Below are 17091 nucleotides of genomic sequence, written 5' to 3' on the forward strand. Positions count from 1 at the left end.
TAGATGAATGGATAATAAAAAAGAAAAGTTATTGGTGGATTTTATGAAGCATTTTGGGCCAATGATTATAATTTCTGATTTAGAGCTGTTCAATATGAAAAAGTTGCATCTATGCTTTTACTTCATCCAGACAGTTTGTGAGAGTGATGTATGTTGTGTGTGTGAAGGAAAAGGTGGCTATGTAAGGTTGTATGTCATCAGCATTACACTGGAGGATGAGACAATGTCATTAGATGAGGTTACCTAGAGGAAGTTAGTAGATGATAAAGAGGAGGGGACCAAGCAAGGAACCTTGGGGAGTGCTTTGTTTGAGAGGACGAAGCTTTTACAAAACTGACCGAGTGATCGAGGCCACTTGATCAAGACAGGAGGAGAGTTCAGCGGGGAAGGCAGATGCAGGAGGAGGTGAGTACGACATTTTGTTGTGAATGGAGGATAAGAGTGAAGTGATGTTGGTATGCGGTGGTGGTCAATGTCCGTGGAGATGGCCAGGTGGTCAAGACATGGCAGGGTCGTGGGCAGATAGGTTGTGGGTGGTTAAGTTGGTTGCACACACCAGGTTCAGAGTATGTTCATGTTTGAGCGTTGATATGTTATGTGAAGTTAAGGGCAGTGCAGCAATTCCAGGATTTGTTCAGCACAGTCAACCTGGATATTAAAGTCACCAGGCATTACGTTTCTATACAACTAAACTGCAACAGAAAATAAATAAGCAATTAAACAATTTGATTTCAATCTTGACTTCATACAGTAAATTACAGTTCCATTTATGCTTTGGAAGGTTTCCAGGTGGCAAAGGAAAAATAGTGTGGTTGGTGGTGTTCCCGATTCAACTGCTAAGTCTTTAATCACATTAGTATTACATGAGCGTGACATAAGGAGATCTCAGGTATTATGTGTTATATAAAAACAATCAAAGATGAACAGAAGACATCATTATTCACTACTGCGGTGTAATTTAGTGAGATGGAAGGAGCGTGTTTAATAGTAGGCATCAAGCAGCATTAGAGTTACAAATTGGAGAGAGATTGAAGGAGGTGAGAGGAGAGAGAAATGCAATGTGTGTGTGTGTGTGTGTGTGTGTGCGTGTGCGTGTGCGTGTGCGTGCATGTGTGGGCGTGTGTGTGTGTGTGTGTTTCGGGGGGAGGGGTGAGAAAAAAGGGAGAGAAGAAGTGAGAAAAGGGAAGAGAAGAAGTGACGTGTTTTTAATCAAGGGTTTTAACAAGTCACTGCTTTTGACAGTGACCTCTGATGCTCTGAGTCATTGTGTGTCACTCATCAGAGTGATGCACATATTCAAAACCACTAACACGCTGAGAAGGAAAGCAAGAAAAAGGAAAAAACCACACACAGAGGTGATTCCAGTAGCCTAGTATATTTCTTCAGGAACACTTGACCTTTTTCGCCTCATAATTCTTTCTGTAATGTTTACCATCATAACATTAATAAGACTCACTGCCTTTTTCTGCTCCTCTCTTGCTAAATGGGTCATGAGCATTTATATTGAGAGGGTTAGGAGTTCAGTTCCCACAGGGATCACACATGCTAAAAGTGTGTGTTGAAATTCTATGCATGCAAGCACTTGGGTAAAAGCCTCAAGTGACAGATATGGTTCTTTTTCAGGGTGAGTTACCAACAAAACCACATGAATTTACTATACGTTACCTCTGTCCTGTTTGACATGGATGTATTGTGCCAACTTTGATCTAGTTTAAACATGTGTGTTTTAGAAGCAGGTCAGTCTAGACTACTGTTTTTTTTTTTCTGTGGTTTTAAATCAGAACATAGGCTACTCTGAAGAGGAAGAATTACAAAAGTGTGTGGCCTGTCTGGTCTATTCTCTGGCACTAAACTAGCTCATTATTTTCAGAAACCCTGCTGACTATTGGTTTGAACCAAACCACACCATAACACAGTGAATCTCAGCCGGGCACAACTCAACTAATGATAAACAACTACCTCTTTTTTGTTGTTTATTTTCTCTCTCTCTCTCCTCTGGTGGTCTTCTCCTTTAATTCTTTTTTACTAAATTGTAAATGTCTATGGGATTCCACTGTAGCTCTGTCATAGTGCATACATCTCTTTACAGGTTGCTTTACTATCAACAACTTACTACAACAACAAGAAACAGGTTTGTGTCAGCACTGTGCAGACTTTTTTGACTTTAGCCACTTCATCAGACAAATTAAAAATGTAATCTTTTTGCTACTTTTTAAATGATGGAGAAGTGGATATACAACATTACCTATTGAAATACACTGTATAGGCAACAGTAAATACAAATTTTCATAGTTGCATTATAGTACTGCACTGTAATACCCCATAGATACCCCAATGTTGCTATATTTCTTCTCAAACACTGGCATGTCTATCAAACCTCTCTGACCTCTCTCACCATGATTACAGTTTAATCCAAAAATGCAGCACTGGTTGCAGACACAAGGCCTTCTATATTTGAACAAGGCATTCCACATTGGTGTCATCGCCCATTTGAGTCTCCAAAAGCCTGTCTGGATTTGTCTCACTTCACACTCCTCACCCATTTGTACTGGGTCTGTACAAGTCTGAGACAACTCCGAGTCTGAGTTTATTTCACAATATGCTGATTTTAAAATAATCTTCCCTTCTTAACCACTGGAAAGATTTTGTTCATAGCAAAGGGGTTGGGGAAAAATGAAATGGTCAACTGTGACTTGCATTATTGTACTTGACTGTTAAACCTCCCTTAATTGTGATATACAATCTTATCTGTTAGCAATGCTACTCCTTATTGGATTTGGGTATATTTACCTAAGATGACTTTGCTAATGAGCTTGTACTCATTCCCACATCCTATCTTTGTATAAAAGTGAAACACACAGTGTTGTTTGTCCTCCTAACTGATCTGTTTTTGAATCATCAAATGGTGAAGATGTTCATTTTTTCACCTGGAACTTGTAAGCTTTAGCCTAAATCTTTCCTGCATTACACTTTGTTAGCATGATGTAATGTATGCAACCATCATCATATGATGGAGTTTAGGTGTGTTAGTAGCTAGCTAGTAATCTGCCAGTTGTGATTTCAGCTGGTAAAGCAGCAGTCAATGGGTAAAGATGAGAAACTGCTACCTCAAGAACCGACTGATTCAATTACCACATATCACAAGAGGTAAATCTGTCTCTGTTATCATTAAAAACAGGGCTTAGCCTGGGTCAGTTGCTGAAATGCTCCCTCAACTAAAAAACATGATTTGACTGTTGAATTTACCACCCATTTCATTACTGAAACAACCACAGACCTACACCGCAAGCAGCACATGATATTCAAATTCACAAACAAATAATGAGAGCAAAACAGACAAAAGCCCAACAGACTTAAAACCCACATAAAATTTTAATATGAATCACAGCAACACATGAACAGAAGTTAAAATATGAAATGATTTCAATAATTCACATATAAAAAAAAATGTATACAAATATGAATGAAATTTAAATGCATGAAAATCCTTTAAATGAAAATAGGTTATAGGTCTCTGTTATTATGGCCACTTTAGGGCTGACTAGTAGAAATTTCTGAAAATGTGATGCTGCTGGACCATCTGTGTTAACTGCTCTGAATCTGCCACCCCAGCACAGTCAGTATTATCTAAGGTATCACTGGTTATGGCTGAATCTGGCCTTAAATCTGCTTTATAGGTGCACGTTGTGACCCAAACATTAGTTCAGTATCCTCGTCCACCTCCTCCTCCTTGCAGGCTTTTGAGGAGTATGACCTAACCATAAGGAGTGGAGCTTTTTCCAGCTGTCGCCAGTGTTTTCTACACATGCCTCCTTGCTCTCTCTGTCCTCCTTTTTCATCTGCTCTGTTCCACACGGCTCTGCTGCTCATTTCACTGCTCTCCTGCTCTTCCTATTCACTTCTTTCCTGTTATCTTCTTCCTCCTTGCAGGGATTTTTAGAAGAGTAATTTGGGAGACATAGAACTCCTCCTGTCTCTAAGCTTTGCACGTTTGCTTCTCTCTCCTCTTCCCTCATTCTTCATCCTCCTCCTGTATCTTCTCTGCTTTTCCTCTTTGTTGATTTTTTAAGCAGTAATCTGGGAGAGGGGAAACTCCACTTCCCTCTGATGTTACATTTGTGTTCTTTCTGCTCTTCTCATATCCTCCACCTCCTATTCCTTAAAGGGTTTTTAAATGAATAAATTTAAGGGCAAAGAAGTTTCTGCTGTCTTTAACTACTATCAATGTCTCTTTGTTTGTCCAGGATCTTGAGGGAGCATTTAGGGGAGAAGGAAGTGCAGTTGTCCTTAATGTTTGATGCTGTGGAGGAGGCAGACCTGGCCAACTACACCTGTTATGTGGAGAACCATATAGGAAGGCGCAGCGGGAGTGCTATTCTGCAGAAGAAAGGTACATTACTCTCTCTTTCTCTTCCCTTCCCTCCATATTTCCCACTTTTTCCAATTAGTTAGAAAGAATTAAAGAAGTGTCACGAATGTAGAGAAAACCTGCCAACATAGCACCATCTCATTATAGTTGCTAGTAGGTAAATTAGTCATAAAACAACCAGCAGCATATGGTTCAGATTTTTCATTTTGTCTCTATCACTCTGATTGTCTATACTACTAGAAACCATCATTAACATCATCATAACCAAAATGTAAATATGTAGCACTGAAGTAAAAACAGTTAATGCTTTACAAGGAAGAACAGGAAATGTTATATGGGGTCTACAACGGAGCCCTGTGGCACACCATAGTTGCTTTCTGTTGCAAAAGAAGATAAACTTATAATAAGAACAGTTTGAATTATTTCAGGATGGTGGTCAGTTATCATTATCAACAATGTGTGGCTTTTGTAACACTTTTTGTAGCTATGCTAACCTTAGAATGAAAACAATACCTAATAAACACAAAATCTGAGCTATGAATAATCTGTTCACAAACTGAAATGTAAAGACACCAAGTCAGTGTACCTACTTGTCACCAGGAAAAAAGTCAGTTTACGGCTCATTTTTACATTTCTGTATGTATACACATAAAAGGAGCTATTTGTAAGTTTAGTTATTGCTACATAGCCAATGTGCGCATTAACAGCTGTTTACTTACCAGTCTAGAAAAGACATTGTGAGTTCAGCATCAAACTTCATTCCTTTACTCGCTAAGAGCTGTTCCAGCTGTGAAAACTAACCCTTTTGTTTTGCCTCTATTTCTATCACTTCTTATCTTCTACTGAAGTTAGCATGCTAACCAGCTATCCCCGGCCTGTATGGCCCATCTCATTATTGTCCGCTATTGTGTCACTGTAGCATCCAGTCCCGAAGAAGTAGCGCTGCTCAGCGTGCGTATTATAATCTCTTGTATTGTAAACACAATGATAGCTGAAGCACTTGGCAAGACTACTAAGTAAACAGCCATCAATGCTAATGTTGGCTACATTGCAGTATAGTAAAACTACAAATAGCTCCTTTAAACAAACAAGATACAACATGTTAGTTACTGAACTTTAGACATTCATAGATTAGTAGTATTTGGAACCAGGCTCACTGTTTACACCTGCTTCAAGTCTTTATACTAAGCAAGGCTAATGCCCTCTGGCTCCATAATTAGTGTAAAGATAAGACAGTGGTATCAATCTTATTATCTAACGCTCAGCAATAAAACAAACAAGTGTATTTCCCAAACTGTCAAACTATACCATTGAGGGGATTAAACATTACCTAAAGTAATAGTCTTTTTGATTTGCTTAACTATAATTTACGTTCAAATAGACAGCCATAAACAAGAAGTGAACCTCTGGTTTCAAAGCTTCCACAGTGTGTTGTCCCAAAAGCACTGCTTTATGTTTTACTCAGGCTTGCTAAATATAAAATAATGTCTGCTCTTGTTACCTGGGACATATTCTATCTCTCTGCTAACAAGGAATACCCCTCCAGCTCAAGAATTGATGCTACTTTTTATGGCAGTATAATATTATAGTATAGTATAATATTTTTGGACGTGAACTGCCTCCAAGCTAATTAAGACATTAACTGAGTACTGTCATTAATGAATATGTGAGATGTAGAAGCTTGAGTCTCCAAAGCTTAATTTCAAACATTAGGGTAATTTTCTGAAACAGCTGAATGAAATAAAGCAGCGCTACTACCATCATTTCTGACTTCACTCCCCAGTAAAATTGAAAAAGTTGGAAGATGTCACAGCACTGGACTGTTTGACAGGTGATCTCCAGAAAGTGCAATGAACAACACCACAGATGCAGGCAATGCATGAGGGCACCGCTCCCTTTGTAAAACATTTGCAGCAGTCCTGCGGTATCTTGCTTTCTATCTGATGAGCAGAGAGAACAGGCCTGTTTGAGTCAGAGGCCACGACCCACAGAAAGACAGAAAAACCTAGAGACAAAGAGAAACAGAGAATAGCAAAACAGCACTGGAGGGGGAGATGAATTGTCTCTGTTACCTCAAAACCAAATGGAAAAGAGAGACGCATGAATGCCCACAATGTGAAGTAAATGTATGAAATGCAGAAAAAGCAAGGACAGGGAGAAATGGAGAATGTGGTGAGAGATAAACAGGTTCAGAAACGGTAGGAGACGAAAATGGAGAACAAGGGAGAAATAATAGATGCAGACAGAGAGATAAGGATTGGGAAGGTGAGGGGTGTATGAGAGAATTGGGAGAGACGAAGTGAAGAGAAAATAAGGGAGAGAGGAGGACTAAAAACAGGTCTTTCTCTCTCCTCGCCTGACTCCTGCTGAATGCCTTGGGTGTCAAATCTATCTTACTATACTTAACTAGCACCCTTGGGACTCTCACACACAGGCACATGCACGCACACACACACATGGGATCAGACAGACACATACCTCCAGAGGGGGTCAGGATGAGAGTTGTGGGGTCGTCATTACTTAACACTGTAATTACCTAGAAGAAAACATGAAACTGTGTGTGTACAATTTTGTGTGTGTTTTTGTACAATGCTTTAAACTAAAGCCATAAGCAGCTTGGCTATAGCTCACAACATATTCTGTATATGTGTGTGACCCTGTCTCTTATACACATCTCATCAAGTGTAATGGGATTGTTTAAAAGTGTGGTCCTGTATTCAAGAGTGGCACTTCACCATACACACATGTAAAGATGCAAAGACTTAAACACCGGGGGAATACTGAAGTATCTGGATCTTGAAGCATGTATCAGCTTATGGTGAGGGTATTATTGTCAGCTGTGCCAGTGACTGCGGAGTATTTCTGTGTGCTGCTGTGTCAGCCGCAAATGAGATCGCCCAAAAACAAAATGTATGGGACTTGTTATAGAGGATGGAACAGAGTCTTCTCCATGTATGTGCCGTGTGCATTTGTGACTATTTCGTCTCATAGGTAGAAATGTGCTGCTCTGCACACCATACTAAAACAGTCCTGCCCTACTTCTCCTTTCTGTCTCATTCTTTCTTTCCTAACATATTAATATTAATAATAATTAAAATATCTCCTGAACAACTTTCTAAGGTGACAGCAGGTCAGTGTTGTGTTTACTTCTTGTTCTGTTGCCATGAGATGCCAAAAAAAAATCAATCAATGCTTCTTTAAAGCATTCAAAAGGAGCACAGGTGCCAATGATCGTCTGGGGACACATGGATTTTTTTGCTGTGTATGTTGTCACTACCTCAGAGTTCTTTCTCTGGTGTAGATAGGTGGTTGCTGAGCCTGTGTCCACATGAATGGTGCTAATATGAGCCTAGATTTGTCCTGAAATGATTGAAACAGTTTGAGCCATGAAGAGACTCAACTTAAAGTTCAAGAGACTGAAGTAAAGACAGCACCACAGTGTTAACAGTGTTCTAAACAATAATGCAGTTGCATGGTGTAAAGAAACAAGGTCAAAACCTAGTACATGGCAAAGTGAAATGTACGAAACTGTGGGTGTAGTTGAAATTTGTTGTAGAACAGCTGTAAACAACTACAGTGGTCACAAACTTTTGGAGCCACACTACGTCGTCTGTCAAAATCAGCATACACATAAGATAAAGACGAGGGGTGAGCTGTGATTTTTGCTATATTTACTAGCAAAATGATCCCTCAGAGAAAAAGTTAGAAGTTCATTCACGTTAGCTGCCATACAGTCAACATAGAGAGGTGTGCCTGCGGGGTTAAATCCCACCCTCGGGGCAACCCGCGGGGCAACACTGGCAACTCCTCTATGGAAAGTAGCAAAGGTTTGTCCAAAAAGTCGCTAGATTTGTCTTTATGTGCTGTTTTGAAAAAAAGTGGCATTAACCAGTTTGTATAACAATGAATTCCCATATAGTTACTGACCAACCCTCTTTATTTTGCTTCAATTTCACTCCATAATTACCCCATATTTTACATTAAATAATATATAATATAATATTTGTAATTATACTACTACAACTTGTCATTATACTGATTTTGCTGTTCGTTACTGGCAATTTCTTCACATTACTACATAATACTGCATTATCACTACATAATTAAAAGAATGTGAATTAAAGGGTTACCAAAGTCGCTAAAGCGGTCTGAAAGGCCAGACTGCCTGTAAATGCCCCGTGATGATGTAATAGACATAATTAATTTTGAAAAAGCAACAGCCAATGGGAAAACTCCAACACTCTGCCAGCTGACCAATGGTGTAACTTCATCTTTCAGTCATTCAATCAGTCACAGACATTCACATTTCTACGGGTGGCCTTGCTGTTGATGTCTAGCCAAAAAGTTACTATAAGTCTTTGAACTAAATGTAACAAACTGATCTAAACTGAACAACTAAGCAAAATAATTTGTGATGTCCACCTCTAGTATAGGCTACTTTTTTAAAAGTTCACTAGCCAGGAGACTGTTCCGGCACCTCCTGGCCTGAAGCCTTGAAGCTAATAGGGTCACATTAGGGTGCCGGAACGCAACATGACAGCCTAAACAAAGCACAAGTTATCCTAAGTTAGCACAAGTTATCAAAGCATGATTTCATGCACTGAGTGTGTGTGATTGAATTAGGGTTTGCGCTCACCCTGCAGTGACCCAAGGTAATGGGTTGATGCATCTATGTTGCACACATGCACACACACAGACACACACACACACCTACAGTACACATGCCGTACACATCCACTTATTGTAACCGACAGAGCAGAAAGAGCTGCCTTCAGCCGCCATGATGAGAGTCTTACTAGAAAGAAAAATGGAGGGAAAGAGGCAGACTGAAAAAGCTGACAGGAGAGAGGAGGGATTGAGAGAAAATAACAAACAGAAGGACAGACAGGCACTCCAGACAGATGTGGACCGAGTTTCTCTGATGTCACTCAAAGAGTTCTGAGGCTTTGAGTTGGGGCTTCCTGCTGGCTGCCATGATTTTTTATCTTCAGGTGGAAGGAGAAAATACAGATTTGGGTGAGGACTGATCGAGACACACCCCAAATATTCCCTATGAGTGATGATATCTACCTAATACATACGTTTGATTATCACCCACAAGCCTCACATCAGAAATATCTCGTCTCTAACCTCTTGTGGAAAACATTTATTAACTAGATTCTGATAAACATCATACAGAAATAACCTGGAAACAACTAATGTTTCATCAGTTACTTAAAAGGGCACACCACCGATACTATATATAAAATTCTGTTTACTCATCACATACTCATGGCTCTAGAACAAGTTTGAAAAAGTAACCCAGATAAATGCCATTAGAGTTGTTTCAGTTTAGCCGGCAACCTTTGGATGTGGGCGGGGTCTAATGAAAAATTACTCAGAGCTTTACCCGTAGACTTAAAATCAGGATATCTCAGCTTTTCTATTGACTAAGACCATTCTTTTTCAAATATGTTTCTTGTTAGTCCCCCAACTTTATAGAAGTGCAACACTAAATCACTGGAGTAACCCCATAGCAAATACAGAATGTAAGTTATTTTATTTAGAGATCCATTTCAAAACCTAAACATGATTTCGTTTGACTGAAATGATGAAATGATGTGTTGAATGCTTCTGAGAGTGCACTAAACTCATTAAAGTTTCAAAATAAACATGATTGGCATGCCAGCATACTTCCCAGCATGCTTTGTTTGAGGATTGAAACTATCAAGAGATGCTTCTCTATGGTTGTTTGAAGCAAACAGCCAGGTTTGAAACTTGCTATGCATCTAAAATACATCATACGTCACGATTGTCTCCTGATTAAAACTTTGCTAAGAAATCATAGTGAGAGAATGTAACTGAAAATCTGCCTGAAAGATTTGTTGTTGAGAATAAACAGTTGATTGAACGTAATATCACGTTAATCGAACATTGTTTTCTCAAGTTGAGTGATCTTACGTTTGCAGTGTTTTACAGTGAAGTTGAGACTTTGAATTTCAACAGTGGCGGCTTCTAGTGGCCATAAGAGGAACTGCATCTAAAGGCATTCTAGCAGCCCATGGTGCTGTGTGAAATTGGACTTGTTAGGAAACAGTCTTATTTCATGTTATTTTTGACATATTGCTTTGGCAACACATCCTAAACGCACTTCTAACACAGACATAAGAATGAAAGGAAAACTAAAAGACAGACAGAGTAAAGACTGTGGAATTCAACAAGGTGCTGTCAGTGTCAAATTGTGTTGGTTGTGTAGAGAGAGACAGAGCATGACAGGCAGAAAAGTTATGGAGAAATCGCATAGAAATGTCTTTTATCAAATTCCTCCCCACGCATGCAGACTCCACCACCATCACCATTACCATTGACTCCTCTTTTCATGTGTAATAAGTAAAAAGCATATTTAATATTCAACGTTCAAATTCTGCTCCCATTTTACTGTGCACAGATATCAGGAGATGGCAGCAAGTGACTCATTACTAATGGAAAATATCTGAGAATGATAGATGAAGGGGGTAGTGGAGATATAGTGAGGGGGAGAACAGAGAGGAGAGGAAGAGAGGAGCACAGGGGGAGGAGAAAGGGATGGATGGAAGCAAGGAGATGGAGAAAGAAGCAGAGGTTTCTAAATGTGTCTCATTACTAATGGAAGCAATCTGAGTTCATTTCACTGTAGAGCAAATATTTGGCAATTAGTTAAATTTCACTATTTTTCTTCCCCCTTGGACCGACTCTCCATCTCTCCCCCTCCCTCCTTATCCCCCGCTCTGTCGCTGTCCCTCCTCTTTCCACCATATACAGTAGTGTATGTGTGTATAAGTATAAGTGGTGTAGCTGTTGAGAGTAGAGTTGGAGAGACGTCTACTGGTGAAATGTGGTAACTTCAGTCAGGCTGTACCTGTATCCTGTGGTGGTAAATAAAAGAGATCCGTGCATTGTGGGAGATTATTTCAAAGAAACGTGAACCCAGTTCAACTATATCTTCAAAAAGGCTTTTTATAAAATGTTGCACAGCACCAATTGGAATTTGGTGTGGTTTAGTTTATTTGTTTGCATAAATAACAAAACATAAAAAAAAAAAAACACAATGCATTATAGAAGTAAAAAAAGTCAAAATGAACACACTTTGTCAGAAAAATCTATTTCAATTTATTAATGAAGGAGAAAAATAACATTGGCACAACATACAGAATAAAAAAGAAAAATAGACATAATTAGAATAACCAAAAACTTTATGTTCCATCAGTAAAATGAAGATATACACAGCATATATATCATATATCAGTTGCTGACAACAAGTACAGCATACTATACAACTGTTAGAAAAGATAATAGGAGAAAGAGTAACAGTAAACAAAATGAAAGTAGTTTGGCTCATCAAATATTTCTTTTTGTTTGTTTGTTTGTTTTTTATCTCCCTTTTAAATGAGATCTCAATCTCAATGTGATTTCCTGATTAAATAAAATGTAAATTAATTTTTTTTTTTTTTTTTTTTTTTTTTTTTTTTAAATAAGCTCTCAGACTAAATTTAGTGACAAGGATTGTGTTGCAATAATTATTCACACACAGCTGACCTCCCCTGAATCTGATAGTGAACTTACACAGAGTTGTTCTAAAACAGACTAAAAACAGCTCACTCATTATAAGAGGTTTTTAATGCTGGTGCAGGCTGTTTTATCAGCTATTGTATCACCATGCTGGGTTGTCACTCAAAGATGTATCTGTCTGTTTTTTAATAACTGCTTCTCCTGCACCTTTGGATTTGCATTTGGGTTGTTCAACATAATAATCAGTGGTTTTGAAAAGACTGCTGACGAGGACGTCTTAAGCCTGTTCCCACAGTGCTGTACAGAACCTAGTGGTATAAAGGATCTGTACATTAATAAGTGCACTTATCAAGCACTGTACTTAGGTTTACTTTTGAGGAACTATTTTTGCCGACTACTTCACAATTTCAGAGGGAAATATTCTACTTTTTATCCCATTACACTTAATTAAGAGAGAGACACTTATTAACATGTGCACTGTAGCTGCTCCTTTAAAGATTAAGATTTTCAAAATGATCAGTGAATAAAACATGTTGCATTTACAGTTTATGGAGCAGTTCAGATCAGCTTCACCTTGACCAGTGACGACATTTGAAAAAAGAAAAAAAAAAACCTGCATACATTTTAATGCATGAGTAATAACAATGAAATTATATACCGTATAATAATATACCGCTGACACAAGCCATTCTGATGCATAAGGAGTACTTTTACTTTTGATACTTGTCATGCAGCAGAACTCTTTTAATACTGCACATACTGTAATTTGTACAATAGTATGTTATTAGAATTAAGCTCATGATTGAGAGCCTTTGTGTTCATGTCTCTGATTGACACGTTCGGTTAAATAACAGGGTAACTGTTGAAATATCAGAGGAACAGTAAGACATAAGAGGGAACAGATTGAATGTTGCTATTACACGCTGTCACCCACACATAAAACTGACAAGAGAACAAGAAATTAACTGATTCAACTGTACTTATCAAACGAGGGTCTTCAAGTCTCATTCCATTTAAATTAGATTCTGATCATTGGAATTTATTCAAAGATATAATCAATGACATTTTGTATCAAAACTTTTGTGTCTTTTTGTTCCTAACCTTTGATAGACTTCCTCACTGCAAATCTTCAAACTGTATGTATGTCGAGCTCTGATGCTCCTCACTTGACTGTTGTGATATGAATCTGTGCAGATGGAAGTGGAGTGTACTACACATTGCTACACATTGGTGTGTTATACTAACCCCACACCAAATGTAATCTCATGTTCTGTCTGAGCACAGTTTAGACTAAGGTAATTTGGATGAAAGCATCAACATTCATGCCTGGCCATTAAAATAACAGCTTTATAAAACAGTTAACAACAACTCAAGTTCCTCTTACTAGCTTTCACAAGCAAGATAGACAAACCACTTTACAATTCACCTCTCACTCACTTACCGATGGCGGTGGAGCTGCTGGTCTGACCGTCAGGAGTAACTCCCTATGCGGGATGGTTGTGGTTTTATAATCCTGACTCTGGCCCATGTGACAACCTACAGGGCTGCCTACACTGAAGTGCCAAAAACTGCAGTTCCTCAAATGACCACTTGAGGCTGACTTCAAACGCGAGTCAATCCCCAAGGACTCCCATTTTAACATGTCCAACTCTACAGCGGAAATAAACATGTTTACAGCCTGGTACAAAAAACAGTTTTGGTCTCTATAAGTATTATCTGATCTTGCAGTGCAGTATCCACTTGTAGTGACTACAACATTATTCAAATTTCTGTTTGATACAGAAACAGTTAGTTCAGGCGAATTTATTTACATCCACCATCTCCCCCTATCCAAAGTGCTTTTGCCTCAACCACAGGTGCAGCTCCATCCCAGTGTCCGGTGTGATAGTTGGGAACTTTGTACATCTTCCATCCACCATGATCACTTCCTGGGTACTCCGCTGCTGTTAGTTCATTCATTCAAAAAAGAAACAATCAGAAAATTACACCTGGTCCTGACATGGTTTCTAACTCAGTTCAGTTTCTGATAATGAACACACACATGAGAAGATGTGTTTGTGTGTTTATACAATGAAGCTTTGGTGCACCATGTTGGCAGCAGTCTGGCAGAGTGTGTGCTCTTTACCCTGCAGTCTGTGTGCGTGTGTGCGTGCATCCATGTGCGTGTGAGAGATAGTAATAGATCATATTTCCCATGGTGTCATTCACCAGCCATGTTCCATTAATCTCCCATACACTCATATTGCCTATGATAGCACTATCATTCATTCACACACCCCCGGTCTGAGATCATGTATGTGTGTGTGTGTGTGTGTGTGTGTCCAACATGCTGACGTGGGGTCATCTATCTCTCTCACTCAAGTGTATAAGTTTGCAAAACACTTTCTGGGTTTTGCAACTTATACTCTCTCAGTTGAGTAGAACACTGCTCCCTCTGTTTCTGTCAGGTGGAGGTTCCCTATAAATGAAAAAAAAAAGTTCTGTTCATATTCAGTGTCAGTCACCAAAATGCATTTTGTGCGTCTTTTAGGTCTGGCAAACTTGTCAAGTGTATTTCCTTCCTCGTAAAACACAGATTTTTGCATTGTTTTTCTGTTTTACAGCCATGTTTACCTGCTAACAGTCGTCTTCTTCACTGCCTTGGTTAGCACATTGCTCCCTGTTGACCAGGACTGTGCACTGCGTGGCTGCACGAGCATGTGTGTCTTTGTGCACCTGCACAAGATAAACAATTACAGGGACCCACTCAGCATAAAGCAGCTCCATAGCGCCACCAGAAGTCAAACACTCCACAGGGAACCTTCAACACACACCACAAGTTCACTTACATTTCTGCACACAAACAAACCAACAAAAACATGGCAGCAAACTGTAAAATTAGCAGTTTTACTAGCATATTTTGAGACTGTCTCATTCACTGTTTGAGAGGTGTTGTGCCATGTATCATGCACATTTGTCAAACCAATCAGTTAAATCTTATTTGGAGCCTTAACCTTGACTCAAAGTTAGTCCAAAGCCTGTTCTGCCAATAGAGAATAAGACTTACCTTTGTGTGGCTTCTCTAACCTTTGAGTGTAGCTGTAACGCCTCTTTGCTGCCTTTTGTGACCAACTGGGGAAAAATACTCTGAGGCTTTCAAAGACAGTTCTTTAGCAATCACCAGAGCCCTTATACTTTATTGGACATGTTTTCAGCTCACTATGTTTCACAAATACACGAGAAAAGGCTTCAAGGATGAGGATTGACTGGTTGGTTTGACAAATATGTTTTATAATGAGCGCTTCCATACACTGTACATTTCAGTGATAAGCCACTGGGACTACAGCTGTACATGAGTACTTTACACATAGGAAAATAATGACCTGTAACTTGCAATTTTCCCACTGAAAAATCTCCTGTCAAGGCAAAGCCACACTGTTAAAGTGAGATTAGTAAAAACACATTCTTCCTCTTACAAATAACAATGTTTATTTCACAAGCAAAAAATACACTCAATTCAAAATGCTTAAGTTAGCACACTCAACGGTTTTTTCTGCTACAACCTCGCTTGGTCTGATTTGACCGAAATCTTACCGTGGGTAATCATTAGCTAATATTAATAAAGTAAGTAGTAAATATAGATATTACTGTGTGACCAGCCTTAGTGTTTCAGTTTAATGACTTTACAATTCTTCGCTACTCAGACTCGTTAACTTCTCCCACAGTTGTGTCACTTGTGGCCACAGGGGCTCCAGTTCAGTAAAAGTTGCATAGACCGGCTTTAAAGCTTGATTTAGGACAGTGACAAGTTAACAGACCATGTTCCTATTTCACTTAGAGCAGGTACAGAGCAACTTGGGTGATTCAGACACCTGTCTGATATCCATTCTTGTTTTGGTCTGCCAGCTTTACACTGAAACATCTGGCTCTCTTTGGCTCTGCTAAGTGTTTGACTTTGACTCAATGGGTCGATGAATCAAAGCGAAGATTCAGCTGCTGGAGCTGCTCAGGGCCAAAGAGTGGTTTATTAATACACAGTTAAACTGGCGTTTCTAGTACAGAGAATCATTTCAGTCAGTGTTGACATCAAAATACTGCGTCATTGAGCTTCAATGAAATGTCTGTGGAATTCATCCAATCTTTCACCCCCGACCTTCTCGTTAACGAGGACAAGTCCAGAGAGAATTGTTTCATGAGCAGACGAAGCAAACAAACATTAATTATTAGCTCCTAATTGATTGCCTCTTGACAGCAAGCTGGTTGTCAAGTGAACATGTCTCACGTGTGTGTGTGTGTGTGTGTGTGCGTGTGTGCGTGTGTGCGTGTGTGTGTGTGTGTGTCATTGAGTCAGTTGAAGTCAGTGTGTTTTATTAGCAGGAAGATTCAGCAGACTGTCAACAAAGCATCTAAATTCAGCTGCGATTCATCAAAAATCACATCAAATGAAAAGTCAATCTCAGTAGTTCTGCCTGTGTGTGTGTGTGTGTGTGTGTGTGTGTGTGTGTGTGTGTGTGTATGTGTGTTTGTGTTTCTGCCAGCCTGTGTGTGTATCTGTGTGAGCGAATGAGTTTTAGTCACCGATTTAGAAAATTTGCCAATTTGAAGGTAATCCAACTTTTCTTTTTTAAATTTCCTGAAGTCAAATCATTGCAGATTCACTTTGTTTACTTAGACGTGAGCAAACCAGTTTGTGAAAAGCAACGAAGAAAATGAATCCAAAGCAAACTGAGCATCAATGATTCAGTCTTCTAACCTTGACTTATTGGAGGAAGTGGGTGATTATTTAGTTTTTACTTTACCATCAGTTCTTCTTCTTATTGTGGCCTTTCTGTCTCTCTCTGCCTGTAGACATGTATCGCCTGGAGTTGGCTGGTGGTCTCGGGGTCATATTGCTGCTTCTGGGAGTCCTAACGGCACTTTACAAGTGCTACAACTTGGAGATCATGCTCTGCTACAGGAGGCACTTTGGGAGTGATGAAACTGAAGATGGTAAGCCTCTCTGAGTGCTCAGTGTCACTTAGGGACACACACACACACAATTCGGGCACTCAATGAATGCATGTGTCTTTGAGTGAAAAGTCATTGGCAAGTTTAAACATGTTGATAAAAAGCACAACATTTACACTTGATTAAGTCTTCACTGAAGTCAAAGGAAGCAGTTGACGAAAAAAAAAAGCACCAAAGTGAATAAATGTTTGTTTTTTCAGTTGTTTGGT

At 39.2% G+C, this 17091-nt stretch overlaps 1 protein-coding gene across 1 annotated transcript in view; it reads left to right on the forward strand.

Moving 5' to 3' along the window:
• il1rapl2 (interleukin 1 receptor accessory protein-like 2) overlaps positions 1 to 17091 on the forward strand; it is a 153032-nt gene that overhangs the window by 119132 nt on the left and 16809 nt on the right. The window contains exons 8-9 of the mRNA XM_023423340.1: positions 4245 to 4390; positions 16724 to 16864. Of these exons, the coding sequence (XP_023279108.1) occupies positions 4245 to 4390; positions 16724 to 16864 (287 nt within the window). The remainder of the gene's footprint in view (positions 1 to 4244; positions 4391 to 16723; positions 16865 to 17091) is intronic.

This window comes from Seriola lalandi, unplaced genomic scaffold (assembly GCF_002814215.2).
Source record: "Seriola lalandi dorsalis isolate HSWRI2012SDOR001 ecotype SW California unplaced genomic scaffold, Sedor1 jcf7180002054691, whole genome shotgun sequence".
Taxonomy (NCBI): domain Eukaryota; kingdom Metazoa; phylum Chordata; class Actinopteri; order Carangiformes; family Carangidae; genus Seriola; species Seriola lalandi.